This window comes from Pholis gunnellus (assembly GCF_910591455.1).
Source record: "Pholis gunnellus genome assembly, chromosome: 23".
NCBI classification, from domain to species: domain Eukaryota; kingdom Metazoa; phylum Chordata; class Actinopteri; order Perciformes; family Pholidae; genus Pholis; species Pholis gunnellus.
Genome location: NC_136550.1, coordinates 10,953,819 through 10,980,292, shown reverse-complemented (window position 1 = coordinate 10,980,292; position 26,474 = coordinate 10,953,819). Strand labels below are relative to the sequence as shown.

Sequence of the window (26,474 nt, the reverse complement as noted above, 5' to 3'; positions counted from 1 at the left end):
AAGGCATCTAAAGTTGTTATACCAAAGGGTTGAATAAATAAATTAGCAGATGTAGCAAGATTAAATCCGTACATGCTCGGGCAAACAAAGCTAAAGCGGTTTCTCAACCACTTTTCTGACTTCACATATTTCCACATATAAATTAAATCTTTGCACCATGCTGGCTCTGTGTGGGACAGAAGCATCAAAAGGCTTAAGTCAAAAACAGTCCTTTGAAATCATAGCATCCACTTTAATAGAACACAGCACCTGACATACATTTTAAGTGCAGAATTAAAATTTAAATGCTGAGAAATATATTTAAAATCAGCCAGAACTAAAAGGGAAAAAAACAATTGAAATAGAAGAAAACTGACCAATATGTCACTGAAATGAATAAAATCTGAGTGTGAACTAAGTCATTTGAGGATTAATACTTCGTCCTAGTTACAAGCCTGTTGAAAAACAATGTACTGCAGGTGAAACTGCAGTAAATAACAATTAGTGGAACTCAACCTCTTGTAAAAACTCCCTGCCTCAGTAGTGGCGGCCATGATGGTCGTATTGACCGTGTCTCGGGCGGGTGTACGGAGCATAGTGGTGTCTGGCATGTCGGCTCCTCATCACGTTCTGTTGATGGTGATGGTTGGGCGGCCTGTAGTCGAACCCTGCAGAACATACAGCACATGTTAATAGGCCCAAGAGTAGACATGGAAGCTCAAAGACACTTCCAATAACTGGATCACAAGACCCACAGATGCATCGGTCCTAAAAGCACTTGCCAGTTCTGAGGTGGGGTGGTAGGTAATGTGCGGGTGCTGGTGGGTGATTAGCGGGTGCTGGTGGGTGATATGCGGGTGCCGGCGGGTTGTTCAAGAAACTACAAGGCCAGGAATCACGAGTAAAGTCCTCTGTGTAGCCGTTATTTCTCCTTGATGCATGTCGCTCTGTGAAAGGGAGACAAAGGAGGTCGGGTGGCGTTAGAGATGACACTTTGCTATGATCCTGTTTTTTTAAATGACTTCTACTGCACAAGAACCCGACATTTAATTGTTGATGCCTTAGATGACGTAGACATGTTCTGCAATCACAGCGCATTATGAATGAGCTTGAATATTTTAATGTGAAATTAGTTTGGCTATTATTTTAAGCAGTAGTTTAACTAATCAAAGGACACAGCAAATAATGCGTCGCTGTAGAGGTACGCTCTCCTCAATGCACTCCTGAAAAAGTGGCATGACTCTGCAGACTTCAGAAAAGCCCAATTTATGTTCCAATATTATATGCTACTTAATCTGTTAAACTAATCTAAATCCCCAAATAAAACAAATAGAGATCAAAGCAAACATTAAAAAGGGAATATCAAATACCATTGGGCAACATCTGTCCACCGTTGTAATTTGAACATGGACATAAAATATATTTAAAATTGTTAGTTAAACAACTGATTTTATACTTTTTGATTGATATGAAGTGTTTTAATTTAGCAGGTGACAAACCCAAACACGTCTTAATGTCCAGTGGATCAATCTTGGAAGATAATGAGTAATTTATTTTACCCATACTTGCTCTTTGTTAATCAAACAAACAAACAACAGAAATAATCCAAATCCCATTACATCATCATCTGTCTTACTTGCAGGTTTGGAATTTCCAATTGCTGGCAGCTGAGCAGCAACCTCAGGATGCTCTGAAAGAAAAACATGTCAAACATTTGAAATAGAAAAAACACAGGCTTGCAGTTGTATGCCTCTGCCACACAGTCATGTTTCCATGAAGTCACAGTGACCTTTCACCACATCCTGCCTTACAGGTGTGTGTGTGTGTGTGTGTGTGTTTGCGTGTGGGGGCAGTATTCCTCCTCACCCACAACAGCCAGTGGCATAACAACACCCCAGGCCTGTGCACTGTGCTCCAACAGCAGAGAGGTTATCTTGCGGTGGGCAAGGGCATTCCAGTGGACTCCATCCGCAGTACGATGTTGCAGGGAAAAGCGGAACTGGAAGTGGAGGTCCAACACATCCATCCCATAGGCGTCAGCCAGAGTACCGCTGTAGAAGTTGGCTTCAATCACATCATCACGCAGTTGAGGAGCCTTGTGCTCAATCTGAGGTGAGGGAGGGAGACGGACGTTTTTTTACAAGACCTCTTTAGTGACTAGTTTGAACTCCACAGACAAATCATATAAGTCTCCTGCTGTTCGTTTGTTGTGAACGTATTAACTACATCTATAATCATTCCAGTTTCACTATACAATTACAGGTTTGACTGTGGGCATACAGTGTGATCCTGCTGTGGATGGAGACAAATAGAATACATAATAAATAAAAATGCAATTTTCTTGAGTTCAGTTTGTCCACCTGTCATCCCACTATTGACAGGACAGCTGGTTCGGAGGACAGTCAATATGGATTGAATGAATGTCTGCCTCAGCAGTGGTTACACACCACTGGTGTCTGGTAATGTTAATTCCCAGTCAGGTATAAGACTATATTTTGTGACAGACGGTGCACCAATTTGACCCAACGAGATAAAATGTCCATGTCTCTTTATGATGCAGGTGTTGGGCGATGATGTACCTCTGGCACCAGGAAACCGCCTCTCATCGTCTTTCCTAAGGGCATGGTGAGATTCCATATGACCAGCGTTTCCTTCGGCACAATCCCTTTCAGCTCAGCAAAAAACATGTTCAGGTTCTCCTTGTAGTTGTCGAGCCAACTGGAGTTGTATCTACAAAACCCAAGACAGATACAGAAGGACAAAAGAACTATGCACAAACTAGTCAAGAGAGATTCAGTGACACCTTAAACCAGGGAACAGGTCGGGCAAACCTTTCACATTCGAGCTGAGCAGTCCTCTGCTACAGCTGTCTCACACTCACACCATCATGCACCAAATCTGATCACCCTTTTGGAAATGTAAACAGTTGTTGCCATTCACACACACACACACACACACACACACACACACACACACACACACACACACACACACACACACACACACACACACACACACACACACACACACACACACACACACACACACACACACACACACACACACACACAAATTAGCTTAGCTATCTCACCACCCAAAAGCTAAAAAAGTTCAAATGTGGTTGCGATGAGATAAATGTATGTATACGTCTCCAAGTCCAGGATGAATGAGTGGGATATAAAATTACTCAAAAACATATTTTTCAGTACATTCCAAAACAGACAAAGCTAGATATTACTATTACTAGTTACTCCTACACCTACCCACCTGGAAATATCCCACACACAGGAGTTGAAGATGATGACATCAGGTGTCAAGCCATTGCGCAAGTCATCAAAGATGCTTCGCATGTAGGGAGAGTAAACCCGCGTGACAAAGTAGAATCTGACTAAATGGTGGTCGGACTGGAACTGGCGAACCTCCTTGTACCCAGTTCCATTATGCATTGAATTCAATGAACCACCTTCCACCAGGCAGTCCTGTTCAAAAGACATCTCTCCCTGAAAGAGGAAAACATAAGTTTGAGAACAACGGGAACAAATGACGAGGGATACACAAGCTACCAGCATGGGGGAAAAGAAAATAATTTGAATAAAGTATGCACTGGGGGGCCACTAAAAAACAAGTCTAACGACTTTCCAAGTTGTGACATTGAACTTTCTAAGATCACAGCTGATAATAATGACAACATTAAAGTGGTGATCTCAAAGATGTTCATTTAAATAATCATCAAAGTCTCTGTTTATTACAGAAGAAGGTAACATAATGGTGATTGAGGCTGTGGTCCACTGATGAAAGTATTACAATATTTATATATTTACAGAATTACAAACTGGGTCTGTGGTGATATTCCCGGGGGGAAAAAATGCTGTATTACAGTTGGTCTCCCACCATAAACCGTTGAAGCATCATCTTCTGTTTTTAATCAGTATGAACACTTGCCTTGCTCTTCAGTTGTTTATTGGAGAGAAACTTCTCCTTCTGCAACAGCAGAACAAGGTCCTTATATACAGCCCTCTGAACTACGGGTGAAACACGGAGAGCATTAAACATATACAAGCGTAAATGTATTAGTTATACTATATAACTTGGTTTCCTACTCACTGGAGTCCCCCAGCACCACCACAAACTTGTTGTGCAGCAGCTGACTGGCCTGCTGATGGCTCACACGCTTCATCATCTCCTGTTAATTCACAACCCAAAAAGTGTGTCGTTTTCATTAAGCCTCTGTGAAAGTGACAGGTCCATTTACTCACTAGACTTGATAGCATGACGTAGGTAGTGCTAACGTTAAGTCTTACACGCGCCGTTTACTAACGTTAAGCTAACGTTACAGAACGTCTTGGCCACAATTAACGTTCGTAACTTTAATGGTGGCTAAGAAACAAACTACTGGTAACGCTAATTATGTTGCTAAGAGTTAAGCTAGCATTAGCATACTAATAAACTAGCCTCAGGCTAGTTATTTGGCTAAAAAAAAAACATTAGCCAACACATAACGTTACTTACCATTGTTTAATTTAGGCGTAAACTGTAGATGTAACGCTAGTCTTATTCATAACAGATTACGTTTTTAAACTGACGTTTTTAGTTGCAGGACCCCAAAACCGCAATGGCTTCATCAACTGAACCCAGGCTCCAATTTTAAAGTTGTTTGACAACTCCAAGTTTAGGCAGTTATTTCAATTTGTATCTTTTAAGTTACTAACTTACTCCACTCTGCCGTTAATTTGGTCAACCACAGGTTTCTCCAATTTGGCAATGATTTTAAGGATTGTCAGAAATATGGGAGTTTTCGTTCGCACCTTGAATCCCAGTCTCGCGAGACTAACTTGGTAAATTGAGACGTGCTTTGAGATGTGGTTTGATTGGCTTTGCCCTGTGTTAAGTAATAATGGAATATTATTAAACTGATAGTTTCTTTTCTAAGGAGAATGTGTCAAATGTAATGCTTTAAAACATGCAACTGTACAAAAAAACGTTATAAAATGACAATTTGATTTGTCAATTATTTTGTCTTTATATGATGAATTAATGGTTACATTTCAAAAATGAAATGCAAAAAAACGTTACAAATTCTACTTGTGTATTGTCTGTATGTTGCCCAAATTCCCTCACTCAAATGATATCTCCAGAGACCAACCAGTACTCCTGTGCTGGAATAACACAACCTGGTTCCAGGTTTTCCAGGTCTCAGTTAGTTGATTGAATTCAAATTAAGGAGTTAATCTACAATTTTAGATATGATGAAGAACTCCATGTGTGATGTCAAGCACTGCAAATATCATCTTCCTGAAATGATAAATCACCAAGATCATCATCTGTTTAACACCTCTCTGGCAGGGGAGATCTTTCAGAGCGACAATGCCTTGACTAAAAGTCATGTCTGATATGAAGACGAAAAATAATCTATTGTGTTACCCTCAATTTGAGGATAGGATTACACAACAGAATTAAATTGTATGACTTTTTGAAGAACAATACATACAATCATGTAACACTTTTTTGAGAGTTCTTTGCTTTGAGTTTAGTTGAGAAACAAATGTACCTAGAAAATGTTTACTAAAACGACACTGTCAATCAGATACACGATAAAGATGTATACTGGATAAACTTAGACATTGAAAGACCTGAACACATTTATGAAAATCCATAAATAAACTTCAAAGAACAGCATCACATGCCTTTCAAAAATGCCTCTTTATTTAATTGCTTTGGGAACTGTTGAAGAAGACAAACAGTGAAAATAAAACTGTTTCATACAGAACACAACCTCTCTGTTAATCTCATACTAATTGCTTTCAGAAGTCACTATCATCCTCATAATCTATCAGTATTTCATCTTTTTTCTTCTCTTCCTCTTGCTCCTTTAATTTTTTTTCCTCCTCCTCCTCTTCATCTGTGTCATCTTCTTTCTTTGTCTCTCTTCGCTGGTGAAACTCCTGGTATATCCCAGTCAGAGCTTTCGCTGCTTCCAGAGACACTTTCAGATTTCCTATCACCTCCTTGTCTTCATCCACACTCACCACTGGAGGAAAACAGACACAGGAGCAGGCCGACTGTTAGACAACTCTGTGTTTCACACATTGTCCTCGCAATCGATTTGTTTTTAGAGCTTTGCTGTCAAAAGTACGACACAAATACAACACCTACCATCAATTTGTTGGTCGCTGACATCATTTCCAGTGAGCAGCAGTTCCTGCAGGTCCAGAAAAGCATGTCCGACGTCCACACAGTCCTCATCGTCGTCCATCGGCTCACTGACCACTGTGAACTTTAACCTTGCCATGACACACACACATACACACTTCAATTTTGTGGTTTGGGTCTTGACACATCCGTAAAGTGCAGAGAAATAAACTGATGTATTCGCTGATATTTTAAGTTGTTAAGCTGACACAAAAGACACTAATGACTCTACCTGCCCTGGTTGGAGTCAGTGCCCTCCAACATGGTGTAAAGATACTGTCTGAGTGGAGCTGACTGTGAACCATCCACATATATCACTGAGAGACAAACAAGAGGATTTGGAAGTTATAAAACAATTACAACTTTCTAGAAACAACTATTCTCAAAGCTCACCCACTCTCACCTCGTGTGAAGTTGTAGTGAATCTCCTCTCCCTTTGTTGGTTTGCGGAGGGACATGGGTGTTTCTGTCATCTCCATCGGGACGCCCAGCAGCCGGTATTCCACATAAACACGCTGCACTGACTTGTCCAGCGTCACGCGTGAGGACGGTTCAAAGGACAGGGACAGAATCTCGACTCTCAGCTTGTCACCCTGAAACATAAAACAAGTCACTTATCTATGTCGTACCATTTGACTTTATAGCAGATCCAAAGATATACAGATGTCAATAATAGAAAAATCGTATATTTTTTCTCTTTCATTCATACATTTTCTCTCACTCACACAGTTACTTGGTTCGTACCTTCATCATTTTACGTTTTGGTGGAATGACAATAATGTCGCTTTGTGAGGAACTTGACTCTAAAGACTCTGGGACTTCACTGTCTCCTGCAGCATCTGTTTAGTCAAAAAAAGAGAAAGAACTGGATTCATTATATTTTCAATTTGACTGGCTGGGCTGAAAACAAAAGCCCTGACAACATACAAGCTTCATATGTGTTCCAGGTATATTGTGTAAAGTAAATATCTATATTTTGTAAAGGTTTTGAGGACAAATGTGTTCCTATACAAATATTCAAACAATGGCATTGTGAGGATTCAAATTTCTACAAGAAACCCAAAGCAGGTGTGTAGGCCTACAATGTCGGCGACACAAATAGTTACCACTCTCACTCCTCTTCTCGTCTTCATCCATTGACACCTGATCCACAGAGGGAAGGTCCTGAGAAAAATAAATTTGATATGAGCCCATTCACTAGCCATTCTCTTCCAATTCTAATTACCAGTGTTTCTCATTCCACAACATTGTATAAATATTGGTAACCAGATATTGTTTTAAGGCCTTTTGAGAGAGAGAATGAGCTCCTACCTGAGTCCTGGCATCGCTGGCAGAGCTTGTCCTCGACAGTGTGGTGGGTGAAGATCTTAAAATAGATTAAAATAAAAAGATTAAATTCAATGAATACATTTAAATGAAAACATAACCATACTACAAATGCACAGGCTGTATGATTTAATTCAAAAATCTCAGAAAAAACAACCATTTCTAACAATTAGAATCTGTTGAAACATTTTGTGATGGTTGTCTCTAAAAAGTTTCCGTTTTTGTCCGACACAAATTCTAAATCTCCTCGACCTCCATCAAGCTCATCGAGTTCTACAATAACGATACAATAATGATGAAGTGGATTTAAAAAAAAAAAACTGTAACCTACTTTCTTGTATGAGATGGTGTGGTCAGTCTAGGATCAGGCGTGAGATGGGGTGTGTCGTGGTAAAGGTCAGGTGACCTCTTGGTGGATCTCTTCCTGCCTGTGGACAGTGGTTTCACCAAGGTGGGTTGCTCTGGTAGTATGTTCTGCGAGCTTTTCTGTTTTACAGCTGGAGGCCGCGGCTGTAAAGCAGACAAATACATAAGTAAATAAAATAGTTTCTATGCTTAAATGATGTTGAGAACCCACTAATGCTAATTTTGTTGTTGCTTAAAACCATACCAAAGTTTTAGTCCCTTTCTGCACTGCTTTGGATTCTCTTGGCTCAAGTTGCTGAGTCTGCGGTAAAGCCACAGAAGAACAGGCATTAAGCTAGGGCACAGGAATTTGTCTTTGAGCATATGATACATTTTAGCATTTACACTTAGATTTTTTATGATTTCTTTACCCAAAAGTCATGATGTCAGCAAATTAAACGCTCCTTAGAGGTGCTTTTACTTTGAAAGAGGGTTACGGGTGACATTGCTATTTATCAGTTTCAAACAAATCAGTTCTCCGGAGCATCACCAGTAACTCCCAAACCTTTTGACTCACTAGAATAAATCATATCACCTTCGCTCTGGGCTTGGCTATAGGTCTCTGTGATGCTTCCGCCTCCTCTCTCCTCCTCTCCTCCCTCTCAGATCTTTCCATGTCCTGTCTTCCATGTCTTCCCTCTCTACCCAGCACAGTGTCCACCGATGGCTGGAAGGGGTACTTCCATTTGATCAAGACCCTGACCATGCCTCGAGGTCCACCAGCCGGTTCCCTCAAAACATAGTCGCCTGGCAGGACAGAGAGAAAAACAGAGAAAAACAATTCTGAACTGATGATTGGGTAGTTTAGGTTTTGATATGTGACGTAGTTATGTGAATATAAGATGTTGGCTTCCACTTTCATCTATATTAATGCTTCCTCTAGTGGGAGATGAATAATAATAGTGTAATTGTGTTACTTTTCTCTCTCCCTTACCTCTGATCTCCCTGCCAGTAGCCAGGGCTCGCAGTGGGATGGGGGTCTTGGCCAGATAGGCTGGTGGTATCTGGTCATCGCTGTCATCAAACACATACACCCACAAACTGCTGGACCTGGACAAAAGCAGAGTTGAATACTGTCAATATTTTTGCAAAAATAGGGATTATCTAAAGCACTAACTTCATAAAAACAGAAATATTTAGATCATTCTCAAGTTTATTAGGATATTCATTAATTTAACCCAGTAGTTAACTTATCTCCTTAAAAAAAGAAATTCAAAATGTAAGAAAGCTGTGTCACAACAAGTGAATGCCCTCTTCAATATTATCTGAATTTCTAACATATTTCCAAAATATTACATATTTGATCATACCTCAGGTAGTGCAACACATCAGCTGTTACAGCTAGTGGGTAGCTGGTAGTATCACTGAACACCGGGTCAGTGGTGGACTGGACTGTTTGAGAGACGTGAGGCGACAGGTCATAGAACCTGTATGTCAGGTAGGAATCAGGAAGAAGTCCAGGCCAGCGAGCATGAAGGCCCACACAACGTTCCAACATAACCACCAACTCATTGGGGATCCCCCCACCGTAGTCATGTAACTCCTGAAGAAAGAAGTTTTTTTTAAATGTTCACTGTGAGGAAGACTGTCTCTAAAAAGTCACATAAAAAAAAATCACTGTCTGAAGAAATAAAGCCAAAACAACCTCCACTGCATGTGGACAAAATATCACTCTATTTTACCTCATGACCAGCATCCTGCCAGCCAAGAGAGATGTGCACAGGACCCCTCTGTGCCGCTGTTCTCCTGTCTGCTCCTCTCTCTGCCACAGTGTCTATGGGCTCTGCAGGATAAAACAGGCGCACCCAGAAATCCACAACACCAACAAGTGCATCCTCGGAGCCTTGGACGGAGACAGATTTTTCAGAAAAGTAATTATCAAAAAATGTAAGATTACCACACACAGTGCATTATGCCATAAATAAGAACATTACAACATAATATGTAAAAGAAAAATTACAGAAAATGCATCTATTAAGGTGTAGAAACGTCATATTGGCAATAACTGCATGTTATTAAACTGTGTGCAGAAAAAGTAGCATGAAATCCAGTATACTGTCTAATTTTTTATACAACACTCACCCGTGATATTGACATGTCCACCGATGCGCTCCCCTCTACTCTCCATAGCCCCCATGAGGGACATCTGCCCACTTCCATGTGTCACAAACCTGACCCCTCCTAATGCTTGGTGGAGCTCCACTCTGACCCTTGACCCCTGACCTCCCAGCCTGCCCAGATCTCGAGCTGTTAGAGCGTAGCGTGACGTGAAGCCGTAGTCTGGTTGGCTGCCTGACACCAGAGGGGTGGAGTGCACCTCAAAGTCCAAAAGGCTGTAGGTGCAGAAGGTCACACTGTCTTCACGGTGGATGCTGCCCATGTTACGAAGACCTTCTGGGGTGAAGGTGGTGGCCTGAAGGTGCAAAAGAAATACGATTTCAGCCCCATGGGAAACATTGAATGAAAAAAAATAATTCAGGTACAACGTCTGTTTATTTTTTAGACCTTAAGGTGGATCTCCAACAATGACTCCCCAGCCCTCAGCTGAGAAAAAGACATGTCCTCCTCAATGGGCTGTACCTCCTCCTGGTCTCCAGCTGGCCAGGTGTACTGTATCGGTATGGTCCGCTTGCTGTTCCTGGGGCTGTATGCTAACTCTTTCAACTGAGCTTCAGAGTACAAGTAGAAAAGAAAATTGTTTTGAGATTCTGATGCTAACTACCCAGATTTTTTTTTTAACAAACTGCAAACACCTCCAGCATGTCAATGAATCAGTGATAGACAGCACAGAAGAAACTGATTAGGAATTCTATTGGGTTCTCTTGGCTCTAGTAGTACGATAGAAATGAGTGTTGTTAATACCTTGTAAAGCGTTGATCTGAAGAGCTCTTTTTGATAACAGTTTGTCTTTCTCTGAGCTCCTCCTTCTACTCTCCTCCCTCTCTCTTCCCATCTTCTGGTTGACTGTGTTCAACTCTTCCTTGGGAACCAGAGTTTGATCAAAGACCAGTTCAGTTAAAACGGGAGGAAAAACAATGCTGATTACAATTTTGTGTAGTTTACATGTTTGACAAATGTGTTTATTGTGTATGTGTGTGTACCTGAAGGTCTTTACTGATACGGTGCTCCACCAGTAGAAGGCTTCTTGTTTTCTGTAATTCCAGCACAGTCTCAGCATGCGATGCCTGGATGTTAACCAGCTCACGGAGTGAATCCTCCACCTTCCCATCAGCCCAGAGAAAACCCAGCCCCGCCCTGCTCTCCTGCTGCATCCTAAATGCCTGTAGTTGGAGGGAAAGAATGCAATAAGGTTTCAATGCAATTAAGTTTGGCTTTTAAAGCAATTCTAAGAGAGGTAAAAAAAAATGAAATAAAAAAAGTGTGTGCAAACCTTGATCTGGATAAGAGTTTCACTGAGCTCCTCAACACTCATGTCAAACACCTGGATCAGAGAAGAGAGATGATGAAAAGTGTACTAAAACAGTATAGCACCAGGAAACAAATGACTGATGTGTGAAACAGCTGTTAATCAGTAATTCATCTCTGACCTTTGTGACAGAGTCCAGTCTGTCCTGTAGAGCAGAAATCTGCTTTCTGTACTGGAGAACCTCCTGTTCCAGATGCTCTCGCTTGTCTATCGTCATCACAGAAGAGTCTAAATGAAACAACAGGACGAATAAGTAAATAAATGATATTGTAAATGAATATACTGTCTGCTTGTGGCACTGGAAGAGTTGAGTCTTCAGGTGTTATATTTCTTCCTTAACTCCATTCCTTCTCATTGTCAAACCGCAGCAGATGCAGATGCAGTGCCACCATGCTGAGACTCCTACCTCTTTCGGGCTCCCTCTCCTCCTCCAATATCTCCTTCTCTCGTCTCAGTTTCTCCTTTTCCAGCTCCAGCCTGCCTCTCTCCCCCCTCTCTGCTTGCAGCATTTCTTCAAGTCTCCAGATGTCCATCCTGCTGATGTGTTCTCCCTGTTCCTCCCTGCTTTGGTTCACTTCTTTATGTTGTTCCACCTTGCCATCGTGATTGCTTTGCACAGATAAAGTACTAGGAAGGCCAAGGGTGAATATAAACATACAAGGTGAAACACAAAACTATATTTAGAAGTCATTCTCAGAGGTTAGGACTAATGTGTAGTCCTCAAATAAATAAAGACGTTTTCATATCGACATAAATCTGATCTAAAGTCATAATCTGCTGCTCCTGCAAGGCAACTTGCATTTACTGTGCATCTCAATTTTCAGAGAAGCCCTCAAACCTCCTGGTTAATGAGCACCATAACATCTTCAAGATTGTTTTTTAGGGCCTAGAAGACTTTAACTCTCACCTCTCTATTAGAGTGTCATAGTTTTCTTTTATTAGATCCCTCTCTCCCTCCAGGTCTGATATATGGTCCTGTAGCTGAAAGAGAGAGAATAAATGATATGAAAAAACTGACAATACGTTACATAATCCTGAGCCTTTCTTAGTCTGGATTTATACATGCCAGATGCGGTACCTTGTCCAGGGTCTGTAGAGACAGGCTAGCAGTGGTAAGTTGTCCCTCCAGTGCCAGTGCTCTCTCTCTCTCCTGCTTCAGCTGTTCAGTCAGCTCCTCCACTTTCTCCAGCAGAGCTCCATGGCTTTCCCTCATTGACCTCTGACGCTGGGGAGAACACATGACACTCAAAATGAATAAGAGTAAGTATCAGACTACTACAGGTATTCATAAAGCTGTTTGTGCAACGGGGCATTTACCTCCTCGAGCTGATTCTCATATGCCTGGAAGGAAAGAAGAAAGGCACATTTACATATTTGTCTTTTGAGGACCAATGACGTATGTGTAAGTGACTAAAGTACTGAACCTTAATTCTTAAGCTACTGTAATTACAACAAAAAAAAATGAATGATTTATAGAGAAATAAGGTCATGTAACCTCCTGCAGGTTGTTGAACTTCTCCTGTGTGACTCTCAGAGCGGTGCTCTTCTCTGAAAGCTGCTTTTGAAGACGGATCAGATCCACATTCTCTCTAATAGTTATTCTGACATGGAGACAGCAACAGGATATATTATTTTAATTGACATGGGTGTTGTACAAGCAGCTGCCAAAAAGAGTGTCTGATAGTGGAAAGACCACTGCAATGTTCTGTATTGTAGTACGAAACAGCTTTCAAACAAGATTGTTTGACCCTTCTTGCTGTGGGGCTACACCACCGTTCAGCCCATGTATTCAAATAGTAACACATTTATAAATACACTCACAAAAACACAAAAGAAAGCCGTTATATTAGTATTAGCATGTCTGTTGTAGCCACCTGTGTCTGTCAGCCTGTTGCTTCCTTATGTCTCTCACGCTTCCCTCTATCTCTTTCTCTTTCTCTCGCAGTGTGTCTCTGAGCGCCTGGGCAGTCAGCTCCAGCTCTGCAGTCCTCACCTGCTCGGTTACACTGCACCTGCTGGGAGGTTAGAGGGAGGTCGGCATGGAGTCATGAGGGAGATTGGAGGTAGGGGGGGGGGGGTAGAGGAGAAAGAAAGAGCCAGGTAGCAGAATGTAAGTTGGATAATGATATGATCAGAGTTTAAGAAAACATCTGCTCAGTGTTCTAAACATCACACACGTACAATCTCTCCATCTCTGCCCTGGTGTCTTCCAACGTGGGGCCGTAGCGGGGCGGGGCAGTCTGGGCTGCCCTCCTGACTCCGCCCTCCACTTCCATACATTTACCTGACACGTAAGAGAAGAAGAAGAGAGGGAGGAAGGTCAGAGATGGAAGAGGAAACAGCAGTTACCCTGGCTTACAATCATGTAAAACATACACACCTTTACTGAACTTGTATGGTGTGCGTCCCCCGAGGTCCATGATGTGCTGCTTGGCCAGGCTGAGTTTGTTCTGCAGCAACCCTTTCTGGCTCTCCAGCATAGCCACACGGGCTTCCAGCTCCTGTATGGTGTCCTCAATGTCCCTCTCCTTCACACAACTGGATCCAGGACGGAGCTGGCGGAGACGCATCAGTCTGGTAGACATCCTGAGTCAAGGAAGAGGAGGGCAAATCAGCCATATTAGGGGACTTGTTTTTATCATATATATCTTTGAATCACATCGTAGGGCCACAACAGAGACGATTGTAACAGCTACTGTGGGACAGCACAGTGATGTGCCCTATTCGGCCAAAGTGTCTTGTGTTAGGTACAGTCAGTGTCAATGTTTCTGTTACCTGCGTAGCCTCATCTCCTGTGTACGAGTGTGTTGTCTTATCACACTGTTTTCCTCTTGCAGTCTGAGACACAAGTCCTCCAGGTGCTCTCTGGGAAACCGAAACAGGCGCTGAGGATCTGCTGAAGAGAGAGCAAGGTAGCCAACATTTTGTACGTTTATGAAAATGTACTTTTGAATGCTTTTGATTGAAAGTCTGAACATCTGAGTTGGATGAACTGAAAGGGTGAATTTTATATAGTGATTTTACCTTTTGTCTTCATGGCATGATGCTTCTTCCATGTCTTCACATCACGTAAAGTATCTGGAGAAAACATACAGATTTAGTCAAGACTGTCTATATGTATTTACACAAATATAAAGAAATGCACTTCTATTGCAGAATTCACAAGGACCTTTGAGTCAATTAATTCCCTCAACCCCTAACCTTCACTTTTACAACTAAATATCCCAACTTAACCTTAACTTAAAGTTACTGTAGCTCACTGGATATTTCTTGAGAATATACACATCACTGATGTGTCCTCATTAGATAAGTTGCTCTGTTGCTCTATGGTAACACTGTCACATTATTGATGTTGAGCGATATTAAAATGAGACCAGCTTTGTTTTTGTTTACAACATTGGCAGAAGAAAACTTCATATTTATAATGTTAAACTCTTCCCGTTTATGCTGGAAATATATGCCATGGCTTGAGGATAATACAAGTTATAGCACAGCAGAGCAAATCAATATATAGTTTATCATACTGCCATAAGACTACACACAAACCTGGTGCAGTTGGCATCAGTCCCGACCTCATCAGTCCCACATCTCTGACTGGGAGGTCCTCGGCTGTCTCATCCATCACTGGCGACTTCACACCTCTCCACTCAGCTCTGGCCTTTGAAACGTCACAGCAGTAAACTTGTCATATTGATATACACCACTGGCTCGCTGGCCTCCATCCATATGAAAGGTTCTTAGGACTCTGTAAAACAGAGAAACCAAAATTCAATATTGTGACCATAACTTATCACATTTACATTTGTGTAATTATAGGATCTTAAAAAACGATTTTCTCTTTTTCCTAGTATTTCAAGCAATGTGGGGTTTAACAAGATCCATACTGGAGGCAGTGCTTTCTATTACACAAATACAGATACACTTAATCCCAGTTAATGGCAAAAGGCAGAAAATTAAGGTCTGTGTATTTTCTCAGTTGCAGATATAATTCTTTTCTGTGAAAAACACTCTGCTCATCTGCTCAAGCCTGGAGAAGTTGTCATCCCCAAGCTTCCCTGTTATTTTTCAATTAAGTCATCAGCAAAATATGGCAATTCCTAAACGTGTTTGCCATTTTAAAATCTACATTGCTGCACAATTAGTGATAAATGCCAGGGATCCTACTGGTAGGACATTAGTTTACATTATGATATTCCTTCCTACAGTACATCAACATAGAAAACTATATTAACATACTATTTGACTTACCCTTGTCTGTCGGCCATCCAAAGAGGTTTAAGGCGTGTTCTTGCTTCAGTATGGACTAAAGAGCAACATGTAAGCTCTCTACATGAGTCTCCGCCCTGTGCTTGAATGATAGCGGTTTTAATCCCTCTTCATCTCATATTCCTTCCCTGACACCTTTTAGCTCTCTCTTTAAAGATGTTTCCTAATTCTTTAAGGAACTCACCAGAGTATTAAATAATTACTTGCAATCACTGTGTTTGTGTGCATGCATTTAGTTCCGCGACATACCTGTGAGTGTGCAGTACTCTGTGTGTGCATAATGCCTCCACCAAAGGCTAAATCCTGAAACTGTCTCAGCGCTCCATCTGCCTTGAGGCTAATCCTATCCCTGTCCTAATCTGATTAGCAGTTGTCAAACTGTACATTCTAAGAGGTGTTCTGGAGTCAGCTTTGTGGTTGGTCTGTGATGACGGAGCATGGTTATTATTGGAGCAAGGCAGGTCTAAGATCTGTACTGAGCACAGATGAAGGGATGAAGAAAGAGGAGGAGAGGTAAGCATATACAACAGATACATCAGTTTATTGGGGGAGTGGGGCAAGTCAGAATAGTTATGTATGATCCATATGTGAAAGTTATTGTTGTCAACTGAACACAAATTCTCTAATTTAAAAATATGGATTCACATCAACAGAGAGAACAGTTTTATACTGTTTTAAATACAATACCATGACATATAAACAGACAGTAAATATACATTTCACATCATATTGTAACGTCATCTAAATCCCTGCATCCATTGACTCCACTGAGCGGGCGGACGATAAGTGGTGATGTGTTGCTGCCGCTGTCACACATATCTGGGTTAAAAAAGGGAAATATGGCCTCAGTGAACTGGAGCTGTGTAAAGGAATAGATGTGTGACTTGGCATCTGCATCATAGAAGGACACCGTGCCGTCCTCGTAATCCAAAAACACCCCAACAACCTGGGGCCTCTGAGAGAGACACAGAAGTTCTGCCTCTCCTGCACATGCCCGGTACTCACTGCCCTTCCTCAAGCAAATAGTCCAATAACCGTCCTCTGGGCTCAGTGTGACTACACCTTTCCTGTTGATCGACTGTCGAGCCACACCCAAGTCCCACGCTGTTTTATCTCCCACGTCTACCTCCCAGTAGTGCCTCCCGCTGGTGAAACCCTGCGTAGCAAGAGAGGCTCAGGTCACTGACACTGTTCATCTCTGAGAGTGAAGCAGAAAGACATAACGTCCCGACAAGGATAAACACATACAAACCACACCGTTATTTACCCTTGTGGCGAGGACACATGGTGCCATGTCAAAACGCTCTGGTATGTCCAGCAGGTTCTGTTCAACATCTCCATCCCAGATCTGTCTCCCGTCCTGTGATAGAACCAGCCAAGGGTTGGCTGTATTGGGGTCCAGATGAACATCCACTGTTAGACAGACATAGATTGAATCATTCTTTTTGTTTGTGGTTTTCATCAGTTGAGGTGTCCAGGAAAATACTCAAGTGTTACACATGCAGATAATATCCAGTTGCATGCCAGTTTGCAGTATCTGTAAGCATCCTGTGGCATGCATTGTCATGATGAAAAACAAAATATCAAGTGAGAATCATTGTTACTTTCAGCCCTAAACCTTTTTGGATGTTATTGTCACTAATATGTCAGTTTTCTAGTCCACTATTCTCTAATGTTGTTTTCTTATTGAAACAGTATTTTATGGTTTTATTCAAGGTAAATTATATTTTAATTTAGTTGAGAAACAGGGAAAAGGGTATAAGAGAGAGAAAGAGAGAACACCGGCTGACTATTATTGTTTTACTGTCTAACTTTACCTGCATACTGCTGCATCTTCTCATGCTCTGTAAGTTAATAAGAACACATGATCAAAAATGAAACAAATATTAATTTATTGATTAAATGTAAGTGGCTGTATTCTCACAGAATGTAGTGATGCTGAAGAACAATCTTAGAAGTTGACCTTGAATGGAAAGCTTTTTCAAAGCTGATTGAAGCTGCTGTTCAATGTTGGCCACCTCTCTCCTTACAATCCCCAAACATGTGTCTGTATGGACGATGATGTCAGTGCAGGCTTTGACAGATGAAGGACAACTCAGAGCAGGAAACCTCTGACAAGTCAAATAAGAGAGAAAAAAGCAGAAAAGAAGCCAGACAAGATGAGATGAGACGGAAATAAAGATATACGACAACAACAACTTCACTCCAGTCTGTACATCTTTTAGAATGCTCTTTGGAATCTCTGTTTGTATGATCTTTCTGTGAGACAACTCCTCACCTGCAGAAGATTGAGGTGGTCCTCAGTGTGAGAAAGCTGCTCCATTTCTCTTCTCTTCCTCTCCAGCTCAGTGATTTCCAGCTCCAGCTCTGTGATGAGCCTCTCCGCCCTCTGCTCTGCTGCTGCCTGCTTCCTCCGGATCATCTCCACCAGCTTTGCCTGACGTGTCTCCAAGGAACGAAAGAGAATGCAGAGGACCTCCGTGCTGTCCACTGTGTCCCTCTTTGAGCTTTCCTGAAGACATTGAACAATGAAAAAAAGTTGAATGTTGCATACTTCACGTGGATGTAAGGACCCTCACTGTGCTGAATGATGTATGTGTTGAGTTTGACACCAGAAAACTGTTTTGACATTCATGTCCTGAAGGAGGACAGCTTCTCTGTGCTCAGGTTATAACGTATGTGGATGTACAAGGAGGATTTTGTGACATCACAACTGGCGTGGAAGCTAACAGGGTTCATCTGAGAGAGAAGCGAAGGATGGGTGCTACTCCGAGACAACAATTTTGGTCAGGACAGCATTACAACCGGCCATGAGCTAGCCAGTAGGGCGCTCTCACACTCAACTGTCTCTCCGGTTTCCTCAAGTCGTTGACAAAGCAAGGAGAAGCTCGGATAACATGGCACACCGAGGGAGTGTGACTTCCTACTCTAATATAATAACAGTTGTTTGCTGCTATATTGATGTTCAGAATATTAAATACAGCTCCTTTAAGTAGAAGCACTGGCAATACGTAGCGTACAGTACTAGTATAAATAGTTTCTCAGCAGAATAATGATACAATAATATACATGTTTTGCGATTATCACTGTAGTGGTACCAATACTTTTTCTGCTATGCACACACTCTTGAATGTGTTCTGCCTCTTTTCTTACATTCTTATAGATAGGCTGTTTTAGCTGTTCTGCAAATGCCCAATTTATCCAACAGGAAACACTCACTTAAGCAGTTCTATGATCTTATGTCAACTCACTTTGCTGAGCTCCACCGAGTGTCTGATCTCCTCCACTTTCTGCAGTCTGTCCTGAATCATCTGCTGCACATCAGCCTCGATCCTTTTCATCTGAGCCTGAATATTAGAACAGTAATTGAAACCAAAAATAAATCAAAGTCCAATGTACTTTATTTGATGGGATGATGGCACAATGATGATGTTGAGTTTAGGACCTCACCTTCTTCTCCTTACTCTCTCGCTCCACTGGGACGGTGTCATGACAGCGGTGGTCGGTCTCTGTGCACAGCACGCACACACACCTCTGGTCGCTCCTGCAGAACAACTCCAGGAGCCTTTGGTGCCTTTTACACATCCGGTTTTCCAGCATTGCCACGGGTTCAATCAGTTTGTGTATCTTCAAGGTGGCAACTCTCAGATGGGGCTCCAGGTGACTCTCACAATATGAGGTCAGACATACAAGGCAGGACTTCAAGGCCTCTGTTTGCTTCCCCACGCACACATCACAACATATGAATTTTCCTGCCATTGACATCACGCCGTTCTGCCTTCTTGCTCGGATCTGCTCTGACATTTCCTTGGCGAAGGAGTTTTCACAAAGCTCTGGGCGGCCCTCAAAGGCTGTCTGACACTTGGGACAGCTGACGGCATGGCTGTTGTCCCAGTGTGATGTGATACAGGTGAAGCAGAAGCTGTGACCGCAGGGGATGGAGACCGGCTCAAAGAAAACCTCCAGACAGATGCAACACTTAAACTGCACCTCTGACAGGAGAACGCTGGGGGAGGCCATGCCCTCAGAAAGAAGATCTGTTCACTGATTATGAATAAGAAATTAATTATTTACATTCTGAGTCACAGAGGAAAAGTGTTTTGGCGTGATTTACAATCCTCTTTTGAAAAATAAAAACATCTACAAACATACAGTGTAGGCCACTAAATCTTTCAGACCTTTTGTCCTTATGGTCTTTAATGCAGGTACTGTAGTTACTTTTATAACCAGAAACATCTTAACTTCTTTATCATTAACTTTAAACAATTCAAAGCACACTGGCCAAAGTCCAGCTGCCCGGTCACATGACTCAGCCTCTCTCGAACTCTGTAAATTTAGCTTGAAACACGGATTGAACAGAGCCGTTACAATCCAAAGACTAACATGCATCGCCCTGCAAATGTTTCCAAGTACCACACTCCCATAATTCACTGCACACCCCACCAGGGATGAAGACCAATGGCTTCAAATATTAGTCCCTATTATATTCCATTTATTCTGCCTGACAAAACAAAAACTGAGACATTCTTAAAATGATTGTATTTGTTTCATCAAAAGATTTACAAATTATTAACATATACCTATCCGCTATATTATTTTGGCCTTACCTTGTTGCTGAATGTGAAACGTGACCTCTGAGGTAGCAAAGGCAAACACTGGCACTGCGTTTGTGAAGCCAAAGTCCTCCCAGGTTTCGCTGTTACCACTCCCTCTGGGTCATTTCTTCCTCTAAGCTATCAACCACCATGTTGTTCCAGGGTGGGAGGAGTAATGGCAAGACCGGGTGCCTTACTGGGTCTGTATAGAATTCCTTTGTATTCTATTGTATCATACATTTTTATTTGTATTGTTTTGTATTGGACTGAGCAACAACAAGGAAGTACTTGAATAAAACTCACATTCATCACTTCACCCTTCCAAGCCTTTTTGTTTCAAATGGACAGAAACATACATTTACACACATTTTCACAATACTGTAACAATAAGAATACAGAGAATTACAGAGGACGGATAGAGAGCTTCATCACATTGTGCAACAACAATCTCCTGAAGCTCAGTATCAGCAAAACCAATGAGCTTGTGGTGGAAAGCCAGATGAACGGGAGGCCCCCTGGTTATCATCCAGAGAGAGGTTAAGTGGGTGGACTCATACGTACAATTACCTTGGGGGCCAAATCAATGAAAACCTGGACTGGACTCACTCCCTTCAGAAGGGACAGAGCAGAGAACGAGGGACTAAATTAAAGCCATCTTGAATAATCCTTCTCATCCTCTGTACAACAAGCTGTGGCAGAATGGCAGCTTGTTGCAGAGAGAAGAATGAAGGGCAAGATTACAGCCTGGGAGTTGTTCCTAACACGAGTCGAGTGTCTCAGGATAGAAGATGTTGTTTGCTGTACAGATTGTAAAGCCCCTTCTCTCTATATTTGTGCCAAACAAATTCCCTCCAGGTGTTCCTGAGATATTATGTTCACGAGAATGGGACGGTCAACCCGAAAAAATAATGCCTCCAGCTGTCGCCGGTGTGGAGCTGAAAATGTGAGCGGAGGTAAAACAGCTCCAAAAAACAATATAATCCTTATATCTAGAGAGAGAAAGCAATTCAGCTTTCTCTTAACAAATGTTTACTTTCCAGTCCATTGCAAAGTAGCAGTTTGATGGCAGCACAAAATGGTAATGGTATGTTGAACAGTTTTGTGTGCTAACAGCAAAAACAGTATAATATGATGAATTAGTGTGTAGTACATAGAGTGTATATATATATATATATACAATTATAAGTATTTGGGATGAGCCATGTCTTAAATTTAAGAATATTCTCCAAATAGGTCGGACTACTTTTCACTGGAATCTGATGAAAGATATTTTTTTCATGTGCAAGGAAAGAAAATAGAAATGTGAAGTCGAAATAATCGGAGAGATTCTTTATTTCTCTTTGCACAGCAGACCCTTTCACCTCCTTTAAATCTTGTCTTTCGTCCACTGGTCTCATGGCTCCACAGATAGAATCTTCACTGACAACTGTGGTGACAATCCGTATCGTTTGAAGAACTAGATTTAAAGGCAAAAATCACAACAGACAACAATGTTAATATAGAGCTAAATAATAATACAATATTTGACTGAAGTGTATACAAACTCGTCATGAAACAGCAGTTAGTCTCACCTCCATCAACAAATCCTGCACGTCCAATTCTGACAGCTGAATAGATGACTCTATTCTCATGTTCAATCCAACAACATAATCTGTTGACACAAAAACATAAAATAAAACACTTAAAATGGATAGTTTTCCATTAATAAGTTTAAGATCATTTTTAATATAACAACAATAAATTATTATGATTAAAGAAATTACGCAAATGTTTGTACTGTAGCTTTACCAAAGACATCTGACATTTTATCTGTACACAACAACACTTAAAAATCATTTTTAGAATTTATGCATTGACACAATTGTAAAGCAAGGATTTAATTTCTGGTTTATTGTAAACCTAGGAATGAGCAGCCTAGTTTCTCTTTTTGGCAACAGTTGAAGCAGATCTAAAAAATCATAACAAATACAAGAAATATAAGATGAAAATAATATATCTGAGATAGTAATGAAATCAAATGCATAGACTTACGAGGCCCTTTTGTTGTAGGACACATAGTATGAGAAGTTTTGGCAAGATGGTGTTTGTTTACATGGAGAGAGGAATACATAAAGATGAATTAATATTTTGTTAATTACCTTTGAAAATCTGATGTATAAATTCCTCTACATTAAAACATAATAATTTATGAACTGAACATTAGTTTCATGACATATAAACTGAAAAGAAAATGAAACATACTTAACATTTCAAACAACAAAGAAATAAATCAACTTTCACCAATATTATGTTCCGTTTCACCTTTTGTTCCAAACTCCTCCAAACAGATTTTGCAGAACTTGAACTCAATAGGTGGCGACCAATACTACATTGTACCTAACCCCATTAATCATGAGTTAGCCATTAAACCATTACTGTGTTACACATGCCATTCAAATGTATTTTTAATCATCAGGTATACTGGCATGTGTTTCAGAGAACAAAAGTGTTACGCCAGGATAAAAACTCATTGAATAAGTGACATATCTTACCAGTGACTGCAGTAATGTTGACTCCACTGCTTCTGACGCTCTCAAACACAGAGAAGAGAGTGAATGTGTATTTAGTTCCGGCAGTGAGAGATGAGACTGTGTGAGTTACTGGTCCGTCTCCATCTGGTGCAGTGATGTTTATCTCTGTACCATTAAACTGGAGAATAAAGCTGACATTGGTGTTCACTTTATTCCACTGCAGAGTGATACTGGTCTCATCTTGTCCTGTTGATGTCAACCTTCCTGCGTTTGGAGGAGCTGAGACACAAAGAGAAATGAGAATGAATGTTTCAAAAATGTCATTGAATAAATAAATATCCTTTCGGGACTGGTTTGCTCAAGGGTCTCCTGAAGCAGCTGAGAGATACCGGCAGACCATAAGGGCTGCAGCTGCGGTGGTCGCGGATGCTAAAACTCGGGCATGGGAGGAGTTCGGGAAAGCCATGGAGAAGGACTTTCGGCTGGCCTCAAGGAGGTTCTGGCAAACCATCCGACGGCTCAGGAAGGGAAAGCAGGGCCTACCCCAGGCTGTTCTTAGTGGGGGGAGGGGACCTGACCCAGACGAAGGATATCGTCTGGTGGTTGAAAGAGCACTTTGAGGAACTCCTAAACCCGACCAACATGTCCCCTAGAGAGGAGGCAGCACCTGAAGACTTGGGGGGGGTGCACCCATATCCCTGGCAGAGGCTGCTTAATCAAAAAGCTCCTTGGTGGCAAGGCGCCGGGGGTGGATGAGATCCGCCCTGAGAAGCTGAAGGCGCTGGACACTGTTGGGCTGTCTTGGCTGACACGCCTCTTCAGTGTCGCAAGGGGGTCAAGATCAGTGCCCATGGATTGGCAGACTGGGGTGGTGGTTCCCATTTTCAAAAAGGGGGACCGGAGAGTGTGCTCTAATTATTGGGGTATCACACTACTCAGCCTCCCGGGGAAAGCTTATGCCAGGGTGCTGGAAAGGAGGCTCCGACCGTTTGTCGAACCTCGGATTCAAGAGGAGCAGTGCGGATTCCGTCCCGGCCGTGGAACAGTGGACCAGCTCTTTACCCTCGCAAGACTACTGGTGCTTTGTGGACTTGGAGAAGGCTTTTGACCGGTTCCCTCTGGGGTTTTTGTGGGGGGTGCTGCGGGAGTAAGGGGTGCCGGACCCGCTGCAACGGGCGATCCGGTCTCTGTACAACTGCAGTAGGAGCTGTGTTCGTATTCTCGGCAATAAGTCAGACATGTTCCCGGTGGGTGTTGGCCTCCGCCAGGGCTGCCCTTTGTCACCGGTCCTGTTCGTGACTTTCAGGGACAGGATATCTAGAAGCAGCCGGAAGGTTGAGAACGTCAGGTCTCTGTTTGTTTGCAGATGATGTGGTCCTGTTGGCCTACTCGTATCGTGACCTCCAGCATTCACTGGGGCGGTTTGCAGCCGAGTGTGAAGCGGCGGGGATGAGAGTTAACACCTCCAAATCTGAGGCCATGGTGCTCTGCCGGAAACCGGTGGATTGCTCCCTCCAGGTGGGGAAGGAGTGCTTAAATCAAGCGAAGGAGTTCTAGTATCTTGGGGTCTTTTTCACAAGTAAGGGCAAGATGGAGCGGGACATCGACAGGCGGATCAGTGCAGCTGCAGCAGTAAAGCAGGCGCTGCACCGGACCATCTTGGTGAAGAGGGACCTGGGCCGGAAGGCGAAGCTCTTAATTTACCGGTCGGTCTGAATTCCGACCCTCACCTATGGTCACGAACTCTGGGTCGTGACTGAAAGAACGAGGTCGCAGCTACAAGCGGCCGCAATGAGTTTCCTCCGTAGGATGGCCGGGCTCAGCCTTAGAGATAGGGTAAGAAGCTCGGACATCAGGAGGGAGCTTGGAGTTGAGCCGCTACTCCTTCGCGTCGAAAGGAGCCAGCTGAGGTGGTTCGGGCATCTAATCAGGATGCCTCCTGGGCGCCTCTCACTGGAGGTTTTCCGGGCATGCCTAACTGGTAGGAGACCCCGGGGAAGACCCAGAACACGCTGGAGGGATTATATCCCCCAGCTGGCCTGGGAACACCTCAGGATCCCCCAGAATGAGCTGGAAAATGTTGCGGGGGAAAGGGAAGTCTGGATCAGCCTGCTTGGCCTGCTGCTACCCCGACCCGACCCCGGATAAGCGGTAGAAAATGGATGGATGGTTTACTGAGCTTCAACAAAGCATCTTTTTTAAGTTGTATATCTTACCAGTGACTGCAGTAATGTTGACTCCACTGCTTCTGACGCTCTCAAACACAGAGAAGAGAGTGAATGTGTATTTAGTTCCAGCAGTGAGAGATGAGACTGTGTGAGTTACTGGCCCGTCTCCATCTGGTGCAGTGATGTTTATCTCTGTACCATTAAACTGGAGAATAAAGCTGACATTGGTGTTCACTTTATTCCACTGCAGAGTGATACTGCTCTCATTTTGTCCTGTTGATCTGAAGCTTTCTGCATTTGGAGGAGCTGAAAAGAAAAAGAGCAATGAATGCATTTAGCAAAAACTACATTTAATTAAAACTAACCTTTGTTCTCTAAGGTTTTTATAGTGGCTGTCATTTCGCGTCCTACATTAATGAAATCTGAAGCTGAAGGAACATAAAAAGTGAGACCGACGTTCTGCAAGTCCTGGAGTCACTTTTCCTGTTTTAATTGTAACACATAGCATTTTTGTTCAGCAGGTGATGCGATCAATAATTAAAAAAAGAATCCAAACACCAAAATAGATTAAAATGTGATCGCTTTACATTGTTCAAAAGCACACACTGTCTCTGCTGTGAAGTGGGACATTATATAAGGAAGTTTAATGACCAACAAATACATGTTAGTTTAACACTGGTGTAGAGCAGATGATGGTTTGATAAGTTGATACAGTGCATAATAATGAAGTCAAGTATCTTACCAGTGACTGCAGTGATGTTGACTCCACTGCTTCTGACGCTCTCAAACACAGAGAAGAGAGTGAATGTGTATTTAGTTCCAGCAGTGAGAGATGAGACTGTGTGAGTTACTGGTCCGTCTCCATCTGGTGCAGTGATGTTGATCTCTGTACCATTAAACTGGAGAATAAAGCTGACATTGGTGTTCACTTTATTCCACTGTAGAGTGATACTGGTCTCATTTTGTTCTGCTGATGTCAACCTTCCTGCGTTTGGAGGAGCTGAAAAGAAAAGGAGCATTGAATGATCTTATGAACTCACACCATCTGGGTGTTAAAATAATTAATTCTGCATCACATCAAATTGAATGCCCACAAAGAAATAAGAAAAAAGTGCAACAGGTGGAGAGCCAGCAAAAATATTCTATATTTAGAATACACTTGAACGGATATTGACTTTGTTTTGGTAGGCCTTTCTTTTAGGTGACTGAAATACATTTTGCTGCTTCCCCCGTCCACATCAGTATATTGCTTTGCTTCTGTGAGGTAACTCCTGTCTCTTTCTCTGAGCTGGGAGCGTGCCAACTATCATCTACTGTAGGTAATACACTGATTATGGATACACACCTCACTCAATCCCATTTCCGAACACCCAAACTAATCTTTTATGTTTCATTACTACGAGAAATGAAAAAGTTTATTGTGTTGCCGAATACAGTGCTTTATTTGAAATTCATATTGTTTGTAAGTAGAGAAGCAGAACACTTAGTGCCACAATGGCAGACCTTGCAAATAGGTTTTAGTTTAACACTGTCACACTGAAAATAACGTGATGGTTTACTGAGTTCCAACAGAGCATCTTTTTTAAGTTGTATATCTTACCAGTGACTG

At 42.1% G+C, this 26,474-nt stretch overlaps 3 protein-coding genes across 4 annotated transcripts; all 3 read right to left on the bottom strand.

Annotated features, from left to right (window-relative positions):
- Positions 1–516: 516 nt before the first annotated feature.
- LOC306714578 (PC-esterase domain-containing protein 1A-like) lies at positions 517–4,156 on the bottom strand (the record flags this gene model as incomplete). The annotated part of the gene is made up of 7 exons (XM_079184625.1): positions 517–647; positions 1,616–1,669; positions 1,846–2,086; positions 2,559–2,709; positions 3,247–3,479; positions 3,922–4,001; positions 4,084–4,156. 7 exons carry the CDS (start codon positions 4,154–4,156, stop codon positions 517–519), a joined length of 963 nt encoding a protein of 320 aa, XP_079040751.1.
- Positions 4,157–5,780: 1,624 nt separating this feature from the next.
- Positions 5,781–15,871, bottom strand: rpgrip1 (RPGR interacting protein 1; the record flags this gene model as incomplete). Its single annotated transcript, XM_079184624.1, has 30 exons — positions 5,781–6,007; positions 6,133–6,260; positions 6,401–6,485; positions 6,572–6,761; positions 6,913–7,007; positions 7,275–7,332; positions 7,480–7,534; positions 7,826–8,004; positions 8,435–8,646; positions 8,834–8,949; positions 9,210–9,442; positions 9,582–9,742; positions 9,982–10,312; positions 10,405–10,568; positions 10,762–10,879; positions 11,001–11,180; positions 11,291–11,341; positions 11,448–11,554; positions 11,733–11,953; positions 12,234–12,307; positions 12,405–12,551; positions 12,644–12,667; positions 12,822–12,927; positions 13,201–13,341; positions 13,508–13,610; positions 13,707–13,912; positions 14,102–14,219; positions 14,351–14,404; positions 14,873–14,984; positions 15,842–15,871. 30 exons carry the CDS (start codon positions 15,869–15,871, stop codon positions 5,781–5,783), a joined length of 4,026 nt encoding a protein of 1,341 aa, XP_079040750.1.
- A 272-nt stretch (positions 15,872–16,143) lies between these two features.
- LOC306714333 (E3 ubiquitin-protein ligase TRIM39-like) lies at positions 16,144–20,219 on the bottom strand. Of its 2 annotated transcripts, none has more exons than XM_079184336.1 (8): positions 20,200–20,219; positions 19,043–19,636; positions 18,844–18,939; positions 17,871–18,104; positions 17,556–17,703; positions 17,410–17,436; positions 16,860–17,005; positions 16,144–16,748 (listed from the first exon to the last, which is right to left on the bottom strand). In XM_079184336.1, exons 2-8 carry the CDS (start codon positions 19,610–19,612, stop codon positions 16,317–16,319), a joined length of 1,653 nt encoding a protein of 550 aa, XP_079040462.1. In that variant the 5' UTR covers positions 19,613–19,636; positions 20,200–20,219; the 3' UTR covers positions 16,144–16,316. The 2 variants fall into 2 exon arrangements, with proteins under 2 accessions (XP_079040462.1, XP_079040463.1); XM_079184337.1 differs by having other exon boundaries at positions 18,844–18,933.
- Positions 20,220–26,474: the final 6,255 nt, after the last annotated feature.

Excerpts from the sequence above, each read along its gene's own strand:
- LOC306714333 (XM_079184336.1), bottom strand. The coding sequence starts at position 19,612 with ATGGCCTCCCCCAGCGTTCTCCTGTCAGAGGTGCAGTTTAAGTGTTGC. Across the intron at positions 17,704-17,870 it reads ACCACCTCAATCTTCTGCAG|AGGTTTCCTGCTCTGAGTTG; the intron begins GTGAGGAGTTGT and ends TTGACTTGTCAG. Across the intron at positions 17,437-17,555 it reads GAAAAAGCTTTCCATTCAAG|AGCATGAGAAGATGCAGCAG; the intron begins GTCAACTTCTAA and ends ATTAACTTACAG.